This window comes from Necator americanus, chromosome X (assembly GCF_031761385.1).
Source record: "Necator americanus strain Aroian chromosome X, whole genome shotgun sequence".
Taxonomy (NCBI): Eukaryota; Metazoa; Nematoda; class Chromadorea; order Rhabditida; family Ancylostomatidae; genus Necator; species Necator americanus.
The window spans coordinates 629,196-650,937 of NC_087376.1; the positions used below are offsets into that span (position 1 = coordinate 629,196).

Genomic DNA, 21,742 nt, shown 5'->3' on the forward strand with positions numbered 1-21,742 from the left:
AACAATGAACTCCGACTACATTTGTACCGACGACGTCTACAATAACAGTAGAACCACGGATGCGCTAGATGTATTATTACCTTATCACGTCGTGGATGCTAGAAACACTTGTTAACTACAAATTCAGTTGCAACTACCCGTCCTGACCATGACCCAGATCTATTGTTAGTGAATGACAGAGAACCAATAAACTTTATTGAAAAACGGTGAATAATTCTGAAATTACTAGGAAGAAACCCGTGAATCAAATTTGAAAGAGGAGCTCTTTAGATAGTATTCAGAGAGTGTTAGGTCTTAGAAACCAGTACTTCACGTAAACAGCAAGTTCGACGCAATCCACCACCACTGCGAAATATGACATTAGTGAACGTTAAAAAAGTAAAATTAATGCGAATGTGCAACAAAGAAGGTAACATACAGCTCAATGCAGCAACTACTGTTATGACCACATCAATATCGGCGAAGATTTTTGCCCAATTAGTGAATTTTATACCACTTGGTATAGGTTCCGGTGTGCCAAACGCTTGTGAGTACCAGCTGTAAGAGCCATATATGTGTAACACTAGCCATATATTTAAGCCTAAAAAACACGTAAAGTGAGTGGGATAGAAAGCTCCAGATAATGATGTATGGATCCCCACAGCAAGGCTCGGAACGTAGTTCACAAATGTCACTGTGAGTAGGCGTAACTGGTTCTTTGTGTGCAAATTGATTATCTCAATGCAGATCTGGATACGCATTGTTGCTGCTATGATTACGGTCATTACTATCATTGTCAACATTATTGCTTTCTACTGATCGCTCTAAGTAGAGGTATCTCGCCTGCTTAGTTGCGAGGCGACGTGGAGCGTCTTTCGTGGTGCATAGGGGGGTGAACGCGAACCCAAAGCGACATTGTTCATGTGCCGAAACTCAAGCGTACTCAAGGGGAAAACTCCTTATCTCTTCTGTGCCAGGGTTGAATCTTAATAGCCGTGCATTTTCAAGTCATTCCACCCAAAGGGCTGCAATCAAGTGACAGGGAGATGCAGAGGAGGCGATTTGGAGCATAGGTGCGATATGGAGAAGCCAGACCCTTCTCAGGTGAAGAGGGTTTAGTCCATTGGGTGCAGCTCAAGTGAAGGGGTACCTTTCGCCAGCCGTCCAAAAGTAAAGAGGGTAATTTCGCCAATCGTTTAAAAGTGAAGGAGGTCTTTTCTCCAACCGTTCAAAAGTGGAGCGGGTCAGAGCACCGGCTACGACTATCGCATGTATGATTTGGAGTCGTCCATAACGAAAAAGACCCATCTGTCCATGCCGAGGGAACTCTGTTCCATTGGTTTAGAGGCTACCAACATGCCTATGGGCTATGAAATAGTCACTAAATACCGTAAAAGGAAAGTTTCCCGCCAAAAACGGAAGCCCTGGAGCGGATCATCTAGGCTGCCGAAGCGGAAAAGTACTAGGATGACAATCTGTACATACAACGCACGTAGGGTTGTATCGGAAGCGGCCATAAAAGAAATGAGGGGTAAGTCAAGAAAATGCCTACTTTGCTTACTTAGCCTTCTTCTAGGGCAGATTCAGGGATTTGACAATGATTCCGAGCAGAATATACAGCTGTCATGCACAATTATGTCCGAGAAATGGGACAAAATCAAATCCTAACGAACTAAGATCTCAGAGGCATCCTTTTAGCAAAGAAAAGAACAATAAAACTGGTGGAAGAGGACTTCGTTCGACGGCCTAAGCTTATTTGTACACTAGTATACGAAAAAAAATACTGAGAAATATAAAAAGGAGAAAAAAAGAGGTCAATGGAGTTTTCCGCACACTGTATAGGAAGTCCCGTGCACGTCTTCACTGAGGACGTCTCATGTCGACATGTTGTTTTACGACGACTATATATAATATATTAAGCTGGACAGAAAGCCTTGTCACTCATCTTTCTAAATTCCAGAACTTTCCATTTTTGGGCGGAACCCATGTTGCACCATGTTGTAGTTGTAGAACGTTCTCGAAGTTTCTCTACAATAGGTACATATAGCCGGGGACCTGCCTTAACTTTGATCACGATGTCAATTACGCAACAGCAACTTCGAGCTATCATCTTCTATAAACGGCGTGGCGGGATTGGAGGAACGACAGCAGCCTGCAACATTGAAGCAGATTGGGCGAGGGCACCAGTACAGTCAGGACGTTCAAGCGCTGGTTCGCTCGCTTCGTAAGCGGAGACACTTCGAAGATAAGCCCCGGTCGGGACCCTCGAACGCTGTCGAAGACTCCACCGCTCTCGACGCTGTCAAGGAGGATCCGGAGATCAACACCCCCAGCCTTGCGACGAGACTCGGGTGTAGCCATTAACAGTCGTCAGCCGCCTTCAGGCCCTCAGCTACAGAAAAATGCTATTTCAATGGATCCCTCACACCTCGGATGGCACCTAGTTTATCCGGATATCCATCTGTCCATCTCTCCTTCTTCGCCCGCATCGAAAGGAGTCTCGAAAGGTTTCTCGAACATCTTATTACTGGAGATGAGAGTTGGGTCCTCTACGAATCTCTTTGCGCACCGTGTCTTGTGGCTCCCTCGAGGAGAAGACCCGCCAACGCAAGCCACATCCGACCGCCGCCACAAAAAGTGTATCCTTTGTTGCTTCTGGGATTCGAGGGGAATGGTGATTTATGAGCTGCTCTCAAAAGGCCACACAGTCACCGGTTCCATATACGTTAGACAGCTCCAGAAGCTCGCACTGGCCGTTCGAGAAAAACAGCTGAGACGAGCTTCGGCGCACCTCCACGATAACGCTAGTCCCCATGTAGCTAAGGAGACCCACGAAAAGCTGGAGGAGTTAGGCTGGGACGCGGTCCCCCATCCCCCTCTTCTGACCTGCCCCTTCAGACTACCACTTATTCCGGTCCCTCAAAGCTTTCCTACCTAAGAAAATCTTCACCAAGTTTGAAGAAGTCGGACGGGCGCTGAGCGACTTCTTCGACTGCCACTCTGCCCAGTTCTGGGAGAAAGATATCGCTGACCTGCCCATTAGGTGGGACACTGTTGTAATTAATGATGGTGATTATATTATTGAATTATATTATATATTATGATTATATTATATTGATTATATTATTATTTAAATTATATATATATATATATATATATATATATATATACCAGTTGAACGACCGTCTAATGCCGGACGTCAGGCTTTTTTGTGATTTCATTGTTTTCCTCCGAAGTACGTCAGTACTAAATTTGGAGTGTATTCAAACTTGATTTTATCTGTATTCTTTTTATGTCTTTACAATTTGAAAATGGTTCCAATTTTTGTGCCGTCGCTCCGGTCCTATACCATGGAGTCCTACTCCGCGCATTATGGTGCCGGAGCACCAATTCAACGTCGTGGAACACGTCCCACCCCAATTTAGAGCCTTGCGATGCGGGTGCACCTACTCGGCGCCGTGGGATCCGTGATATATTCAGTTCAAAGAACTGTATCGTGGAGTTCTCTTAACATGGAAACTAAGCTAAAGGTTTTGAATGTCGCAGTGACGGAATGATGAGGACGCCGACTTCATTATTAGAACGCTAGGGAGAAAAATGTATTGCAGGCTCACAACGATATGAAGCATGGTGAAGCTGCGCAAGCGGCTGCGCTCGAGTGTGGCGGAGCGTAGTGTTAGATTATGGTGAGATCCCTGCTGACACAATGCTTCGCTGTAGTTCGTGATGGTCCCACCTCGATTACAACGCTATCTCCACCGCGCTGTTTCGAGCGCAGCAGCTCACCCCATTACACGTTTTGACATGTTGTTTTGACCCTACTATATGTACATTATCATGAGACTTACTCGTTAGCATCCGCACAAGAAACCACCGTAATCACTGTAAGAGACCAAATAGCTAGGAACAATGTGACCACATGGATAAGAGGAGGCCAACTCATATGCAGTGCTCTAACTGCAATGAGGCCAGCAAATGAGGACACCTACAACAATTTCGGTTCAGGAAACAAAAATAAGAACTAGTTAGGAACGTTTAAGATTCCAATCTCATATTCTAGTTGTATTGTAGAAGAAACAAGGACTAATTTATTAGGCAAATGTACTTACCACATTTAAAAAGGGCATAAACAGGTCTACACCGTTGCTGCAGCTTACTTCATTGTACAAGACTGAATGAACCATACCAAGGCAAAAGCACACAATTCCAGACACCTGGATCTCTCTGTGTATTGAAGCAAAGTAAAGGCAGCGTATCACGACTTTGACGTGGTGTGTAATCCACAGCAAAGCGTAGAGTTCGGTTGGATAAGATTTCTAGCATGGTTCCACCCATCATTCCTAATCGCAGTAAAAAGTGGGGTGGAAGGCGTCTTCTTTTACAATTTAGCCGCAACGCGTCACCTTTGGCTACGCGCTGCATCCATGTGCGGCGGTCGTTGATCAATGATGTCTTCTCACCAGATTATTCAAGTGAGACAAGTGAATACGGTGCTGAGGGGACTGGAACGTGTACATAGATGCGCGTTTTAACGTAGCTCGTAGGAACTAAAGCGATTCCCACGCTGTTTTTACGACGATTAGGAAATGAAGGGCGGAACCATGCTGGTTTCCACAATCTACTATCCGAACTTTACGCTTTCGGTACCACGCCAAAATCGTGATATACTGCCTTTAAGTTGTGTGACAAGTGGATGCGTCTACTGAACGAAACACTAGCTGTCACAACTTTGATTAGACTTACACATAGACAAATAGAGAGCACAATGTGAACGTACACTAGTACTGAAAACAACTTCCATTGTTTTTCGGGGACGTTTAGCAATGATCTCGCTTCAATAAACTGGAAATAGTGTAGGATTAATTTAAAAAATAGTTTAAGTCAAACAAACAACTGGTCAGCAGTCCGTCCTTACCGTTGCAACAGAGAGAGAAAATGTTGTGAACTTGTTATTAATTTCCTTATACAAAGCATAAGCAGTACGACGAGGCATTGAAAATCAAATTTAAAGTGGACCTAAAGTAAATAAAGTGGTGTATCGTCCAAAGGTGGAGTTGAAATTAGGAAAAATGAACGTTCTCTCGCAGAAAATTAGAGTAATTTAACCTGCTATCTATGACGAAGTGTTCCTTACTGCAGCAGATGGAAAAGACGGAGAGAAACGAGATTTAAACGGAGGAAGCAGAAGAACAAAGATACAGCTTCTCATATCGTTTTACGTTTGAGCATTTAAGAGTGTTTACAGGAATTGTTATCGATACGTCCGAAAAGAGAACTCTCCACTGATAAGCGCTTCTGGATAACAGTGAACGCTCAAATAAGAAAGACAGATAATTTATATGGATAGAATTCTTTTTTCTAAACTATCAGTCTAGATTGTCACTGAATAGAAAATCAAAGGAAGTTTACTCTTTAACTTCAATCTTCACCTTCCTGGAATCTTCAATTCCTCATATTTTTAGTTTAGAAGAATCTGAACCAAATAAACTGAGCGCATCAGTAAATCAAAGAGTAATAAGACCTTTCGAGTAGAAAACTTTGAAATTCACGTGCTTTTCGAGCTGTAGTCACATGCATTCATCAACGTCCGATTTCGTAATCCTATTTCAGGATATTACTATACTGAGCGAGAAAAACAAGCCGTCCACGTGATGCTTTTCAACGACAACCATTGGAAACGAGCCGTAACTGACTGCTATAAAGAATTCCACCTGATAGAAAATGCACAACAGGAAGACTACCGAACCGATAGTCAGATCTTCTCACTATGACCTTTTAAGGAGAATTATGCTGTTCTTCAAGCCCTTTATAACAGGAGAAACCGATAGGTGAATAATAGGAACGAATTTTACTCCATGTCCGGCAATTCGAGGAGCAACGAGAGCACACGTGACAAAGGTGAGGATACATAAACGTTGTTAACTTGGGTCTTTGTATGTACTTGAGTACTGGACTACAGGACTTGGAGTTGAGGATCCGGTAATAATTCCTTCTAATGATAACATTCCAGGAGGTCTGCGCCAACATCATAAGTTTGTTCTGGCGCATACAGCGCTGTGGTGGGCAGCAAAAAGGTGATTTTGTTTAGATTGTTGGGTTCAAATGTGCAGTGATCACTGGTGTCGTTGGGAACTAATTCTAGCAATTTTGCCGACGATGCCTCCCTCCATCTATCTTATTTCGGGTTCCAGTGCATCAAAACACTTGTGAATTTCTATGAAATGTGTATGCATAGTGTATCTGCGACCAGAAGAAGATGACACTAAATGCTTTTGAGTCGTCAAGTCGATTTGTATCACATGTAGTTGTTAACACTGATACATTCGAATAGACTGAAATGAAAAGCATTGGCATCAGACACTGCCTCATAATCAAACCAACGCATATGCAAACGGAACTGAAAAAAAACTCCCGAGTCCCTTAGTCTCGCTGGATCCTGGGAGATACAAAGTCATCAACCAAAGTGAGTTGTGAGGTGTGGGGAGAATGTTTCGGAGCAGCTCGAAAATCCTAGAACACCTCAAAAATGTCGCATTCAACAATCATCTGCACTTCTGTTTCGAGTTGTAGGAGGTCTGTAGAGAGAAATACATCGTTTGAAAAAAATGTTTTCCAACAAAACTATTCTTCAAGGATGTAATCAAATGGCATAGGACTTTCTTTCAAGCGATATCACTAATATATGAAGAAGACGCAATCAAAAGCATAATGTTAGAGTCACTCGGAAAGCAAAATCGATCAGCTGCAAAGGAAAACCGCTGAAACATGTACATGAGCGAGATGTAACCTGTGCTGAGCTAACACAACAGTCCACGAATTCCTATGGTGGACACAACCCTAGAGGCCGAACTGTCAGAAATGTTACGGACGCTTATTAGGCCGAGACGCTTTCAATGCCGTGTGAATCAGCTAACAATGACGTATTCATGGTAATATGAAAATGGAACTGATATAGTTGGCGCTTGTCTCAAATCTTTGATGCACAGAGCTTCGACGAAATGAAAAGCCTCCTGGACAGCTTCCGTAGCTATTGCAAAGGCTCGTTGGCCCTAATCTTTTCTGTAGGAACTGAAGACGCAGTCACTCAAGGAATTTGGCTCCAGTGAGTCCGCAAAAGTTTGATAAACTAGGAACCTCTCCCTCATGTCTGTCGTCGTGTGACCCCCGCGGGAGCTAACGATAATACCTCATTCGCTCATTCAATAGAATTGAATGGAACTGAGGAACCCGGTCATCGAGTAATATTTGATTGTCAATATTTGCTGTTATGAGCATGTAGCAGATAAGATTGTCTTCAGCGAATGTCAAATATGCCGAGTTTATCTGGTTCATTCTGTTCATTCTCACGAACAGAATCTTTACCTGGCTGGCTCTGAACGCGCTTCCGGATGTTAGTAATCTCCACTGATCTTCTCCGTGACTCTAGTTGTCGGGGTTGAGCCGACTTTTTTGTGTGTGAAGTGTCAACTGCTTTTTTTCCAATATCCAACCTAAGGACTCAGTTCCGAAAAGTTTCATCAAAGCCGCAGCAACAAGAGAACGAATTCCTGCCATTCCTTTCCAAAACACAAGTCGACCTGGCGGCGCATCACTCGAAGATGTACTGAAAATCGAAGCGCTGCGAAAGCCGGTTTTTTGGAAACTTCCCTTCCATTCCTCGTTTCCTCCATTTCACTAGCTGCTGCGAACTTCTTCCGATACCCATCATTGCTAAAGAGACGTACTCTTAACTCTTAGTCTCAACTCTACCTCCCTATCCTCCTCTTCTCCTATGTCCTAGAAGAAACATTTTGAGAGTGTGTTTTCTTTTCGCAAGAATATCGCGATATCTTTTCTCAGATGCCTTATTTCTCGAGAAATGCACTGTATCACCTCCATCCCCTCTTCCCACTCTATAATATTCTGGTACTCCCCCACAAGCTTCTGGTACTGTGTGGTGATAAACATCTACTGAATGCATCTACTAAAACCCCAGTGTTAAAACTTGCTCTGAAATTAGAAAGAAAGTGCGTAAGATGAACAAATCAATGGGATCGATATATTTCCACACCACACAAAGTGATATCACATTTCTAATGAACATCTAATGTCCTTTCTTCACCAACACAAAATCAGTTCTGTTGGAATCACACGAATAATCATGTGGCACCGAAAGAGCAAACTAAGTTCCGTTTCTGTAAAGAGACTATCCGCTCATCTGTCCTTCCATGCTCAGGGCTTAACAAACCAAGTTACTTCGACAGTAAGGAAGCACTTCAGAGTAATTTCGGAGTTAAAATCAAAGCTAACCATATCTTCAGTACTTTTGCTAGCAAAATTGAAGAGTAGACATGTATCTACAACTAAAATCACTCCCAACGTACCCAGTCGTTTTCTATCGTTCAAGACACAGAGACCATAGCGTACGACCGTTAGGGTTCCCACGCAGTGTGCGCTCCAGCAAGTTTGCTCGGACTAACAGGGCGCCGCGACGCAGCCGCTGCGCCGGAGAAAGTTGCTCCACAAGCAGAACCTGACGTACGGTAGTCGCTGCTGGTAGTGTTTCTGCGGTCAGGATTTTCTTGTTTTCAGCACTGAGATCATGAGTGACCCTTCATCTGAGACCCAGCCTACAAGAGATGCTTCTGAAAAAGAAGGCTCCAGACCCTCCATAACTTTAGGAGAATACTGCGAGCAGCTTCGAAAATGGGTCAGAACACTATACATCTTTCTTTTGTTTGTTATAACCTATCTACTCATTTCAGTTATATTAGGTGGTAATTTGTAGAGGTTTATTGCATTGTTTTGAGTTCAGATGGACGAAGTGAATTGCTGGCAAGCTTTCCACCAGTACAATACGGTTATGATGGCTTACCAGGATCAGCTTCACACGCGGCAAGGACAGAGCGACAGGGCAGATGGTGGTCTTCGCCGAAGGCGTCAGGAACCTGTGAGTTAGCTGTAATAGGGATATTTCGGTGCTCTACCACAGACATCTTAGTCTGAGATTAAGGGAAGAAAGAAGTAAGAGTGCTACTGAGTGCCCCTCAACTACACTTTACCCGACTCCCCGAAATTAGTTTCCGATCTCGATATGAAGATTTCTTGATCTCCCACTTTCTATACAGGTTCGGATGTGCCGAATTAGTCCTGTCGATTCGTTACCGTTTGTTTAAATTGCGTTATCATGAACTTGAGATAGACTTCAGCGTAATTGTATTCTTTTTTCCTGCTATTAGTGATTGCTGGGAAAAAGAATGCAGAACATTTTACACCTTTAAGGAATAACGACTATAAATAATTCCATACAGTTTTTGTCGACCTAAGGAATCGTAGTTGGTCAGACTTCTCAAGGGTACCTAGTGTTCGTGGGTGTGGGTGGTGCTGCCTATTTCGTACTTTTAAGTCCAAGCAATCCTATTTATAATTCCCGCGATAATATATTCATAGTAATAGTAGCAACGGTACTTTTGTAATGAAGTACGATATTCGTTAATTCCTGGTCTATTCTCAGTTCTTCATCAAGGATTCAGGAAGTTGATTTTGTCGAACAGAACGATGGTGGAGAGGTCCGTCGCGACCCTGTGTTAGTGCTTCCAGTGCCTCCTAGTGCTCGTGACGTCGCTGTTATCCACAATCCGAATGGACCAGATCTGTTGGCTGCTCAGTTCACGTAGGCTGCTGCTCATTTTGTTGTTCGATTTATTTCTCGTCTTCTATCACGATTGCTCCAACAAACATAGCTAGATAGATGTAATCCGTACAAGGTTTAGTGCATTACGATTGCAGTGCGAGGACTTTTTCACTTGACATTAACTCGGGTAGTCAGTCGTATCCTTCAGTCCTATTGCGTTTTTCTGTACTACAACAACTAGCTACCAAATCAGCTTTATCGGTAAATCTGATAGTGGTCATGCTGAAATGGCTACTAAACCTTCCAATGACCATACACATGATGTGGAATAGGTGAACTAAAGAAACTCTGGGTTCTCCGATTTTTTGTGGGGATAATTGTGCCCATTTGGTCTTATCTACTTTGGGGATTTTGTTTTATTTATGCAAATAGTCTGTAGCTAACTAAATCCATATGTTTTAAAAGACTTGGCTTCGAGTTTTTTCTTATTCTTCCAATTACAAAACACACCTACTTCTTTGTTACTTCAAGTCGAACGTTTCATTGGCAGCTATCCTTCAAACTTCATGCATCGAAGGCTTCTAAATATGTCTCTTAGTTTTGATTGCTATCTCTGCGTTATTAGACTTTACCGCAGGCTTTTTTATATCTCAGAATTTTAGGGTTGCTTCGTATCTACGTCGCTTCTTTGCTGAAGTAATCGACTTTGTCTTCGCATTCTTCATTAAGCTGCTGCTCGTGTACTACCTTGTGGAATTGGAGCTAGTGTGAGCCTCTATGTAATCATTCTATTTTTGGGAAAGAGCAGAAATTAAGTGAAAACTTTGCGGGGTTCCGCTTTGGGATGTACAAGCCTACTCTCTTGTTTTCAGTAACTCGTTGTAGATTTTGATGATCCTGTAGCTTCCTGCTAGCACAATATGACACGTTAAATGTTATAGGACGCTTAGAGTTGCTTTGTACGTTCTTCCGTTGCTTTTGTTTGAAGAAGGTTACTGCAAGTTAGCTATCAAATTTAGAGAAAAATCTCACACAATTCTTTTATTTTTCGACTTCTGAGATACTGTGATGCTATCGTGCTATTTTGACCATATTTTTTCTCTGCATTATGTAGGTTTTTTTCTGTTTCGTACCACCAACTGTTCAGGGATCTCAGCCGTTTTGACAAACTGCTCAGCAATGAAGCAGACCTCCAAACCCTTGTGGACATCACTCAGGAGTTGTTCCCACTTGAATTGTTGGGTAAACTCGCATGCAGTTTGCTTGAGGTTCGTTTATGATCATGTTTTCTGAGCGCTACCTATTACAACATTTTTGGAGTAGACTCACCTTATTGTTCCATTTGCTAATCAATACAGTATGTTACCATTCGGAATATAGCCGACATAGGCATGAATGTTCATACAACAGTCTTTGTGCAGCCTGCTGGTCTTTGTTTATCTCATTGTCTACCTCTTAATCCATAAAGAATACACAACTTTTCATCTTTACTAGGCTTCGCTTGAGGATATTCATTCTGAAATGGTACAGATTAAACTGTTCCTCGCCGTAGTAAGTTCAGAAGAAAAATTATCAGCAGGGGCAATTTCTATTGTATACGAGGAAATCTCTTTTCTTTTAGAACTGTGGTTGCGGCTAGACTTTTCCAAGACAGAGCCACGACTTCATCTGCAGTTAACTTTTCTTCTTCGCTGCATCATGTCCACTTCAGGCTCTATGCCTGTCGCAATCGCTGTTTGCTCGTTTTTCCGGGCAAACTCCTGGGAAATATGTGATGGGAGTTCGCGTGATCGAGTGCGGAAGTGTGACTCACGTTGTTGGAGCGCCGGCGAATGTTGTTCGCGTCACTGGATCAGTGTTGATTCCATTCAAGGCGTGGGTTTCCAATTTTCGATTGTATTTGCACTAACAAATATCGTTTCTGTGTGGTATGTAACGTACGGGCGGATAAATTCTGAGAAGTAACACTTCTTCTATTTAAAAATGAGGGCTGATTGCGATTTTTCTGATTCGGAAGAATGATCAGTTGAGCCAATTTTTGCAGTGGATTGTTGTTGCTCTCGTTGTTTTAATCGAGGAGTGTACATTCCAAATTCCCTCTTTCTCTCTCTCTTTCTCTCTCTCTCTCTCTCCTCACGCACACCCAAAGTGCATATCTTTCGATTAACAACAATCAACCGTTATTAAAATCTTTTTTGTATGCTAGAAGTTCACATTCAATCTGGTTCACAATTGAATCAATTGCACGTTTTCCATTTTAATGGGGAACTCAGGGAGTGGGTGCCGGGGATCGATTTACAGAGTTTTTATGTGACATCTTAAATAGAGTTTCTAGTTTTTATTTTCGCGATCTTTGGTTGAATCCTGACGTGCTATTTAGCTCACGTTTTATAGTACTGTAACAGAACGTAATGTGTTTGATTTCTCAGTATCCTAATCTGTTTGCGTTTTACTTGCCTTCCCAGTTGAGAAAAAATTCATCGCTTTGTGTGTTGGATTGTGTTGTGCGCTTAGATCATCTATAATCGATAGCTGTGACACCCCCAACAGTGGCGCTAACTCTGATGATACATGTTGTTGTAATTTGTGAAAGTGTTCCGCTTTTCAAAATTTGCGATCACTCATTGAACGATGTGGAACGAAATGAACGAAAGATTAAAGGCAGTGTTTCCAGAAATTCCCGTTGTTGTGCTTCTCTTAACTAGCAGATTAGAGTTCAGAGTGTAAGTGACTTTGGAATTACCACTGGCTCTGTACAATCCAGGCGATAGATGCTGCACGGGCTTCAACTTACCTACCTCTCACGAGTAATGAAATGAAACCGTGACGTGAGCCTCATCACTCACGCGTCAAAACCTGTGAAACCGAAGACCCTACTAGACTTTCGATTTCGAACGTTTTGAGCACTGAACGTGAACAGACGCATAATGTTTTCAAACCTTATGTGGTTAAAAATGGTTGACGAAAGCTTCGTGGTTCAGCCCTCCTCTACAAAGTTTGTTTTGAATGTACAAGATCTGCAAAATATCCTATGCATGCCTAATCCAAGCACATTCAGCGTAATAAATGCACCTATTTTTTCTTCTTTCTTTCTGCTTTAAGACGTAGCTGTTATCATAAATAATGAGATATGCGAATATTTTTTTTCGAATAATATTTATAGTGTTATATTACACGAAATCTAAGCATTTAGCACTTGACTTTTCGTATGACTGAGGCCCTTTTGCTATTACTACTACTGCTTTGGTGTAAGAAACTGCGCTCGTTTTAACTTGTAATGACATTAGTAGAAGTATTCCGTGGAAATAACTACGAACTGTTGGGTGAGGCGCGTAAAAAGTAACGGAGCAATATTTTATTCTTCCTTATTTCCAGAACTTTAAATGTGGCCAGAAACCAAGAAATCAATGGCGAGCATTTTTTTTTTATTTTTCGAGATACTCTTTATAGAATACTCTTTTCTGCAGCTTATCCAAGAAGTGCTGCAAAAGGTCTGAGTGTGACCTACATAATAACTACGGACGAATTAGTAGCCTCTTTTCTCAAATTCCTGTTCCGGGGGTACTCATAGTGGGCTTGTAAGTAACATTCGCCCATTGTCAAATTTCTTTTGTTAAATTCTATCCAGTTGTAGACACATTTAGTAGATAAGAAGCGGTCATAACCTTTCCAGTGAAATCCATTTTACAGGGCAGTTTTGCGTTCGCTGTTGAAGAACATCCTCATCAATTCCTTGGTTCCATTCAGTACGGTTGCGTTCGCCTTCAACTTTAATCGTGCGATCTACGACATCGTGGCGAGGACGATCGTTGTTCTCGATTGAATAACCATCTCTGTTCATGCTTGTTTGAAGCTGAGATAGGAAAATTTTCTTCTGTGTATAGCGGAAAGGACTCTGCGAGAAAAGTTCAATCTTTAGATATATAGTATTCTCACTTCTTCTGGGCTGAAATGATGTGAAATTTTGAGGTAGAGTGACATAGGTCATCTTCCTGCAGAAATTCGTGCAATTTTTGCTTTTTCAATGGATCAATATGTTAGATTTTTGCAGCTCTTTGCCTATGATATGTTGTAGTTAACAAAACATTTGAGCCCATGGAGAAGGGATAATCGCAAACCATTCCTTTCTTCTTTTTTAAACGTTTTTGTAGTGTAGGCGAAGCAAAAGCATACTATCATACCTGAAAATAATATTTTTTTGCCCCCAAACATAGTATCCAGATGGAACGGAATTCGACTCAAATGCAGATACTTGATGATACGCGTGTTTTCGTTTGTTCCGAAGGCTGCATTGTGTTTTTTAGGTTTTATTTGGTCGTGTACATTCTAATTTTTTCGTTTTATGGTGTTCACTTGGTTGCTCATAGTCTGTATGAAGAAGACGAGGAGCTGTTAATTTGTGCATGTGGAGGCAGATCTGTCTGTGCGAATATTTAGGGATTAGCATTCATAGCTAAACTGGTGATGTACACTATGCGCGTTACGCATTTCTATAACCGTATACGTATATCTGTATGGATGTCTATAACTTGAATATAAGATGTATTTGTGCCGGTTTCCCTCATCTCTCACTTATCCACGTCTTATCGTTTGCTCTTACTGAGGTTACCTAGAATTTCGTTCATTGACTACTTCCGTTTGTTGGTAATTGCAGGTGTGATGCAGCTAAAGGTATATATATTTATTTTATTTAAATGACATCAGGATTAATATTTGCCTGTGAGATTATTTTTATAAAAACTATCTATCTTTGTGGGTCGTAGGTTAATATTCGTGTAGAAATGTTCCGTACGTGTATATGTGTATAACTTATCTGGTTCGGTGTTTGATCTTTTGTTTGATTCCATGTATTGTTTGGTTCAAAATATTCCTGTCCTCTCCTGTGTATGCCGGATACAGTTTGCACCGCAATTCCTTGTTTTTTTTTTCCAAATCTATACCCACTACAAGAGAGAGGTAGCGTTATTTTTAATTGCATTAGAATGCTCCGTAATAAATCTTTTCTACTTACCGCGATTTTTTTTCTGCAGTAGGGAATATTAGCTTGAGTTATAAACAACTATCGTTTTGTTTTCCATACATTTCTTCAAGTGTAGGCAAACAGTTGTATGTGATGTATGGAGCTTCTCTGCTGACCCTGTAGCTGTTTCACGTGGATTTTAGCGACCCCCCACTCTAGTTCGTCGCCTAAGGTAACATCTCCAGGACCGAATCTGACAAACCAATTTCTGTCCCCCGATCGGTTACCACTCCTCTATGTACAGTGCACATTTTTTGAGCCGTAGCGCAGCACTATTACCTTGTTTAAAGGCAGCATAGCAGAAATCTGATGTGAAGAGGGAATCCACGAGAAATGCTGGAGATGTGGGTGTGGATTGCGGGATCCATAGTGATTCCACTCATCGCTCCCTTAATCGTTGTAAAAAAAAAAAGGTGTGGAAGACACCGTTTTTTGAAACGATTACGACGATTTCAATTGCAACGCGCTGCATCCACGTGCGAGCGGCCGAAGATTAATGAGGTCTCCTCATTAGCAAATTTAAGTAAAACTAATGAATAGGCTGTTAAGGGGAGCGTAATGTGTACATAGAGGAGTATTTTAACGTACCTAGTAGGAACTAAAGCAGTTTTCATGCTGTTTTTTTACGACGATTAGGGAAAAATGAGCGAAATCACCCTGAAACCCGCAAACTGCAACCTCATCTCTAGTTTTTCCCGTGGATTCCTTCACAACGTCAGACTTATGGTATTCTGCCTTTAAATTCCCAAAGTATCACATGGGGTGGTATATTTTTTATTCTCCATTTTCAAGGTGAACAAAAAAGTAACGTGCACAGTTCTAGTCTGGTGTCCAAAGTTCTGCCCGTGTTTCGATAACAAAAATTCCCTGTTTGGATGACCTATTATATGCGCAAACTATAACAATAAGTACCTTTTTCAAATTTGTGGTATTTCTAATGGTTGTACAAATGACATTCGTAAGGAAACAGAAGAAGAAACGTAGAAGTTCAAAAATGGTTCACGTTTCCTCTTGCAAAACAACTGAAGGCGATGTGGCTTTTCATTATCATATTCGCGTCGAATTCACTATAAACCTGCTGAAGTGCTTCAGCTCTTCGTCTCAATATATGTTCGGTCCGTCATCCTTGATAGAACCTGTATCACTTTCCTGTAAATGTGTAATGTAGAACAGTGAGTGTAACAATCAGAAATTTTCAGACATTAGTATCGTTTACACAGGAGCAAAAGCGCTTGAAAGTTTTTCAAAAATGCTAAAGAGTTTATATATGTACATATACGAATACATTAGACAGTATAATCTTGCCGTTTTGGGAAATTTTCAAATGTTCTACTTTCCGAATGATCGAAAACAGCTTGAATCATCTGACTTATTAAATAATCATTCGATTCGTTCCTTGGTGTAGAGGGCACTACGTTAACTTTATTACATTGGTTTTGACTGTTTCGAGTCAAATATAACTCTTAAGGTTATGAGAAGATTTCGAGAACGACACCAGAAAGGACTTTCAGACGAGCACAAGCACAACTCTCTTCTCTGTGAGTCCGAGATTCTTAACTTTCCACTGACGATCGTAATTTCAACAATGGCAGATCTGTCGATTCGGATGAGGTGTGGATCAATCTCAAAACCACGTTCATAAATACAAGTTCAATAGTGGTGGCCGTGACGATACGAGGAAACCTCGGTTAGATACGAACCGACCGTATTCATTATTAGTTTCATCCAGTATCACATTAGGTTCGTCCATGCGTGGATTCATTACTTTTATCTAATCCCCCTCATACTTTAGCTCGGCTTAGACTCCAATGTTGTGTAATGGTGGCCTATTGACGATATATGTACGTATATGAACATTCGAGGATTTTTTTTATTACATGTCGTGTGTTCCTGTTTCCGTCTTCAGTTCAGGTGGTTGCGTAGTAGTATTTATTATTGTACTATGTACTGCTGGAAAATCTCTTAGATTTGTGAGCTGTATTCGACACATCTATTTGTCCTGTGATGCTGGATGCAGGGAGTGGCGGTGGTGCTTTCACGAGACCAGTCCCGCTGCCTTCCCTTCCACCTACTGCAGGGTAAATTAAGACATTTGCGAGCGTCATTTAGAAATGCTGAAAGGGACGTCGGTTATCAGTGAGGGAGGAACCGCAGTTGGTTAACGTTGGGGTAGCGGGGCGATGGCGAGAGTAGCACACCAACGCAGCCATCTGAAGGTCATACGGCCCCGGTTGTGCGATCCTTGGAGAGAAAAAGTGTACGAAACGCGCAGACATTTGTGACCGCGTTAAACGCGGTTTTGATTGTGATTGCGAAGCCAGTCTTGCTTCGATATCAGTAGCTAGTCTTCGTGATACTTCTCCGCATTCAACAGTTCCAGCTTGCTTTGTTTTTCTTCATTTCACCATAGCTGAGTCACACATGACCACATGTTTCCACTGATTTGCGTCTTTGGCATGTTTTGGACAAGTTTCTCACGTTATCCACTCACTATATTATGCGGTAAGGTAAAGTCCATAATTTTCCTACGATATCGAACGTCATGAGGTGTATAATAGAGCATTATAATCTTGAAGGGCTAGTTATTTTTGCTCCTCATTTTGCAAGTCCTCATCAAATTTTTGATTCTTCCCAAAAGAGCTCAGAGATCTCAAAAATCTGCCACCGTTGCAGTTTTTGCTTAGCGTGACTTCTAAATATTTTCCCCGATCCATCTGTGCACAGTACGTCTTCGCTCTTGGGCAGCGCGTATCGTTCTACACATAAAACTGCAGGTCCGAGAAGGGTTCTTGAAAATGGTTGAGACGATTAGAATGCTTTTGTTTTTGTGGTGTTTATTTTACTGCAGCACATGTTTTTGCTTTTCGTTCAATGCGTTTTCACGAATATTCGTGTTTATTTAAGGCATGAGCTACTTTATGGAAGTAATGAAATTTCATATTTACTTCAAAGCAATGAAATTCTAACCTATTTCATCGTTTATAGCATTACTTTTCATTTCTGGAAACTTTTATGTTCAACAAAAGAGCGAGTGCCTCCTTCGCTGGTGACTGATTTCCAAAGCGTTCCACTGGCTAGTAGCTTAGAAATGACAGAATAAGAAATGTGCCCAAATAAAGTTTATGGGCCTACCATAGAAGATTAAAGGACAATTAATGGTATCGAACTCTTTGTGATGTTCAACACTAACAAGGTCCCTGTTGAGGTACACTCAACCTTCTGACTGTCCTCTGGTATTCTTGAAATGTGAGTAATAGGGTGTAACATAAAATTTGATTGCAAAACGATGGGGAACTCAAGCTTAGAAACATAACATTAGTCTTCTAGGACCACCAATTTCAACAATCGGATGCATATGAGGATGTATTTCCTGCGTTATTCGTCACTAGTCCTGCGGGGATTTCAACACAGTTATATAGCATATTTATTATTGTGCTATTCTAAACCATATGTTATGCGAAAAAGATTTGATCATGTTGATTTGAAATTGTGAAGATCGTACAAATGATATTCAGAAGTGCTCTTTTTGACACAAATTACATCTTGGCCCTGAAGAAATCCTATACTACGTTTGCCCGTTTAACCACGGCGTTCAAGGACGTTTTTGGCTGCTACTTATCGTGATTCTCTCAAGTACGCCAGCTGTCCACCTGAGAATCTACCTACACACACACACACACACGCATTCCTACCGTACTTTCGCTCACAACGTTCTTGAACACGTGCAGCGTTTTTGAGTTAGAAAGAAACTGCATGATCATGTCCCACGTTCGGATCAACCTGGTCGATCATCGTTAAAAGCACAAGAGTGTTTTTGCGATTATCCATGATTTTGGTAATTGTTCTTATCGTATTACCGAGTCGTACACACAAATCAATGTATATCCTGCTATGTTGGAAATTTTTTCTTGATTTTTTAACATTGTATCCTGGAATACTAGTATTTAACTGATAATGAAAGCTGCTGCAATTCCAACCATTACAATGCGTACACAATTTGTTACCTTATTCTTTACTTATCGATTTTGTTTGTATATTAAGTGTTTTCTAGATGCGCTGGTACATGTAATTACCATATAAATCAGTTACCTTCCCAACCCCAATACTATTCTCGTTCTCACAATCATATTTTGTAGTGTGCGTAAAGGCAGCATTTGAAATTTTCGATGTTCTGAATCCCCTCCAGCGGTAAGTAGTTTCTGCAGTTGAGAGTGACATGATTTGCAAGTATCACAGTGAAAACATAAAATATCCCGTATGAATTTAGAAAATAGAGGGATCAGGAGCAGCAGAATGAGGAACCTAGCCGACGAAGCGACTTATTGCTCCTATTGGATGAGTGAAACCGTGTGAAGTGGATTAGAAGTGAGATCTTACGATAAAAGCAGTGCTTTACACCTGAATTTCGTGAATGAATAATAAAGTCCATTTTACGCGGTTTCATTTCGTCAATCTTAAGGATGTAAGCAGTTGTTTCTCGAGATGAAGTGATAAGTTCGGTAGTCCCGATACATCTGTTTTCTACATTCGTAGAGTACATTTCACATTTTTGTAGTGATACTTACAAATTGCTTCACTGCAAACTACAAACGCTTCTTATCCAGTGAATCTGAGTATCAACCACAGGTTATCAACCATAGTCGGAGCCGGTGCTCGGACCCGTTACACTTTTGGACGGTTGGCAAAAGGATCGCCTTCATTTTGGACGGTTTTTGAAGGGACCTCCTTCACTTTTGAACAGTTGCTCCGTAAACGGACTCGGCTGGTGGGATTTGAGTAGGAGCTTGATCATTTCTTTCCTGTGGTAGGTATGAAAGCTTGTACCCTGGTAGGGAAACAGTAGTTAATTTTTATCCTTGAGGGGTTTCATTATGTTAAAAAGCGTCCCACATATTCAAAAAAAGTCGACTGAAGGGAAGTTTACGAACGTTTCTGTGACCTATACAACAACCTGAGGGGCCAACCGATGCACCAAGTCAGTGTTTTCATCCTCTCAGACGAGTTTGGAACGAATTTATCGCTCAGAAATGGATGAAAGGCTTGGTTGGCATAAGATGGTTTCGAACAATCGACCGTGCGGGGGCAGTGGAACCTCTCGTCACTGTGCAACACTCATTCTTGTCGCCCATACTGCTGGAAAAAAATAGCTACGGTAGGAATACTTCTGACATGCACCGAGAAAAGTAGAAAAACTCTTGCCGAAGTCTATGGGAGAGTAAGAAAAGTGCAGCTAATTTTTCCCACCTGGAGACGGTGTCCAGCGTCGAAATGAGTGTTTTGCAGCAAAGCAAACTTTCGAATTTTTCTCTTAATCATGTATTTTTTAACAATGCCAGCCTTATAATCCGCTATGGACACATTTCAGACGCTTTTCCACGCTTATCTGATCCATACGCGACTGAGGTGCAGGATTGTAATGAGCCCACTTTCAATTTTAATTTGTAAGAGGGTATAAGAAACTGAAGCTTCAGGAATTCTGTGGGCATTGGCATATATCGCTGTGACGTTTGACCAGCGCTCTCTGGAACAGGTTTTGTTCCCAGTGTTCTTATTTTTTCACCAATTTTGCCAAAGTGACTTCTGAAAGAACTATTTTAACTGGAAGCATTCTAACGACAGCGTATCAAGAAATTTTCGATTTTGCATTACAGTACGAGTAAATAATGGTAGAGGGATCAGTTTTCGTCTTCTAATTGTGCACTTATTTAGGCGATAGAGCGCATCACTTCCGTCATCCTCCAGCGTTAGCAATCCAACTATTTAATAGAAGTCAAATAAGCAGTAGAAGCTCACCCATCCGCATAATGGCGGACTTGTTAGATTTGTTGATTGTTGTATCATCCGTAATAGGCAGCGTCGCTGTGGAGATGAAAACACACGACACTACTATACACTTATTTTCCTGGATTCATGGAATGAATTAAGCGTAATCGCTCTCATACTCGTAAACTGCACCTCTGGCACTATCTAGTCGTGCAGAAATCCGAACATCAAAAATTTCCTGATACGCTGCTTTGAGGACCAAGTTTACAGCCATAGTTTCCAGCAACTCTTATTGTGATTTTTCTTTTTGTTCCGTCCCACCAAAAGTATTTCTGATAGCCTAATATATTTTACATGTGTGCTTGGTTTGAATTGTCGTTACGGAATGATTTCACTACCGCTTATGAAAATCGTAGCCTTATTAAAAGTTAACGAACTCTTAATTGTTGAAGAGTACTGTTTAAAAGTAAATACTGCGACGAGTATTGAGATTCATAGATATAAGAGTATTGATTTCCGTGGAAATTTTGGTAGGAAAGTGCTCCATGTGAAATCCATGTAGAAGGGTGAAAACTTTTGTGACTTAAAACAGTGTTTAAACTGATCAAAATTATACATATTGATGATAACATAGGAATTGAATAAACCCACATTTATGGCAGCAGGTTACTGTGTTTGTAAAAGTTTGTAACAGGGATTTTTATTTGACGGAGAGGTGGGGGCGGATGACGAAGAAACAGCGTTGAGGGCAGTCGATTGCGTTGAAAGTTAGCAGCAATCAATATTTGCTCTACAATTTCCGTTTCACCGACTGTTTCAAGATTGCAAAACTTTTAGAAATCGAAGGAAATCGGTCCTCCTCATGCTGTTGGCTACAGTTTGCTATGGTACTTTGTAATAGTTGTATTTCTGCATTTTGCAAAAGAAAAGTGGACGGTTACTGTTGTCGATCAGTAATGGCATAGTTGAGATAAAGATGTGATCTACCGCGCGCGTAGAGTTGATTTGAATCAACCTGCAGACTGGAACTGCTGGGTATTCCAATAAGTATCCTATTTCCTCCTATTCCCATGCAAAAATCTGATTTCATTCTGTTTATATATTCGAATGGTAAGGTCTTTCGATGTGCTAAGGACATGTAAATGCTAATCCTAGCAACTCTTGAATTGATTATGTTCTAAAAAAAAAGTAACCATGGATTGTATGGACAAGAGTCACGCATCGTGTGATGCAAGTGATGCAACGCGTTTTGCGATCGCAACCACTTTCTCGTATGTCAACGTCGTCGATGCGGTTATTATGGTCGACGCGAGTTTTTCTCTCCCTTATTCATTGATTTATTACATTTATTGTACGAGTTTTTCACG

At 41.2% G+C, this 21,742-nt stretch overlaps 3 protein-coding genes across 6 annotated transcripts; 2 read left to right on the forward strand and 1 right to left on the reverse strand.

The window, feature by feature from the left end:
* Positions 1-277: 277 nt before the first annotated feature.
* On the reverse strand, positions 278-4,972 carry RB195_021100 (uncharacterized protein; the record flags this gene model as incomplete). Of its 3 annotated transcripts, XM_064207670.1 has the most annotated exons (7): positions 288-345; positions 419-436; positions 494-580; positions 3,828-3,964; positions 4,089-4,193; positions 4,723-4,821; positions 4,895-4,972. In XM_064207670.1, 7 exons carry the CDS (start codon positions 4,970-4,972, stop codon positions 288-290), a joined length of 582 nt encoding a protein of 193 aa, XP_064063551.1. The 3 variants fall into 3 exon arrangements, with proteins under 3 accessions (XP_064063549.1, XP_064063550.1, XP_064063551.1); XM_064207669.1 differs by having other exon boundaries at positions 278-345; positions 419-537; positions 4,089-4,203; positions 4,757-4,821; XM_064207668.1 differs by having other exon boundaries at positions 278-345; positions 419-537.
* An 862-nt stretch (positions 4,973-5,834) lies between these two features.
* RB195_021101 (uncharacterized protein) lies at positions 5,835-13,415 on the forward strand (the record flags this gene model as incomplete). 2 transcript variants are annotated; one of them, XM_064207671.1, is made up of 9 exons in its annotated part: positions 5,835-5,877; positions 5,939-6,053; positions 8,551-8,668; positions 8,774-8,908; positions 9,492-9,631; positions 10,255-10,359; positions 10,740-10,860; positions 11,304-11,467; positions 13,283-13,415. In XM_064207671.1, 9 exons carry the CDS (start codon positions 5,835-5,837, stop codon positions 13,413-13,415), a joined length of 1,074 nt encoding a protein of 357 aa, XP_064063552.1. The 2 variants fall into 2 exon arrangements, with proteins under 2 accessions (XP_064063552.1, XP_064063553.1); XM_064207672.1 differs by having other exon boundaries at positions 5,990-6,053.
* A 2,191-nt stretch (positions 13,416-15,606) lies between these two features.
* RB195_021102 (uncharacterized protein) lies at positions 15,607-18,886 on the forward strand (the record flags this gene model as incomplete). The annotated part of the gene is made up of 7 exons (XM_064207673.1): positions 15,607-15,727; positions 16,081-16,150; positions 16,205-16,299; positions 16,630-16,690; positions 17,818-17,858; positions 18,749-18,800; positions 18,880-18,886. 7 exons carry the CDS (start codon positions 15,607-15,609, stop codon positions 18,884-18,886), a joined length of 447 nt encoding a protein of 148 aa, XP_064063554.1.
* Between the last annotated feature and the right edge of the window lie 2,856 nt (positions 18,887-21,742).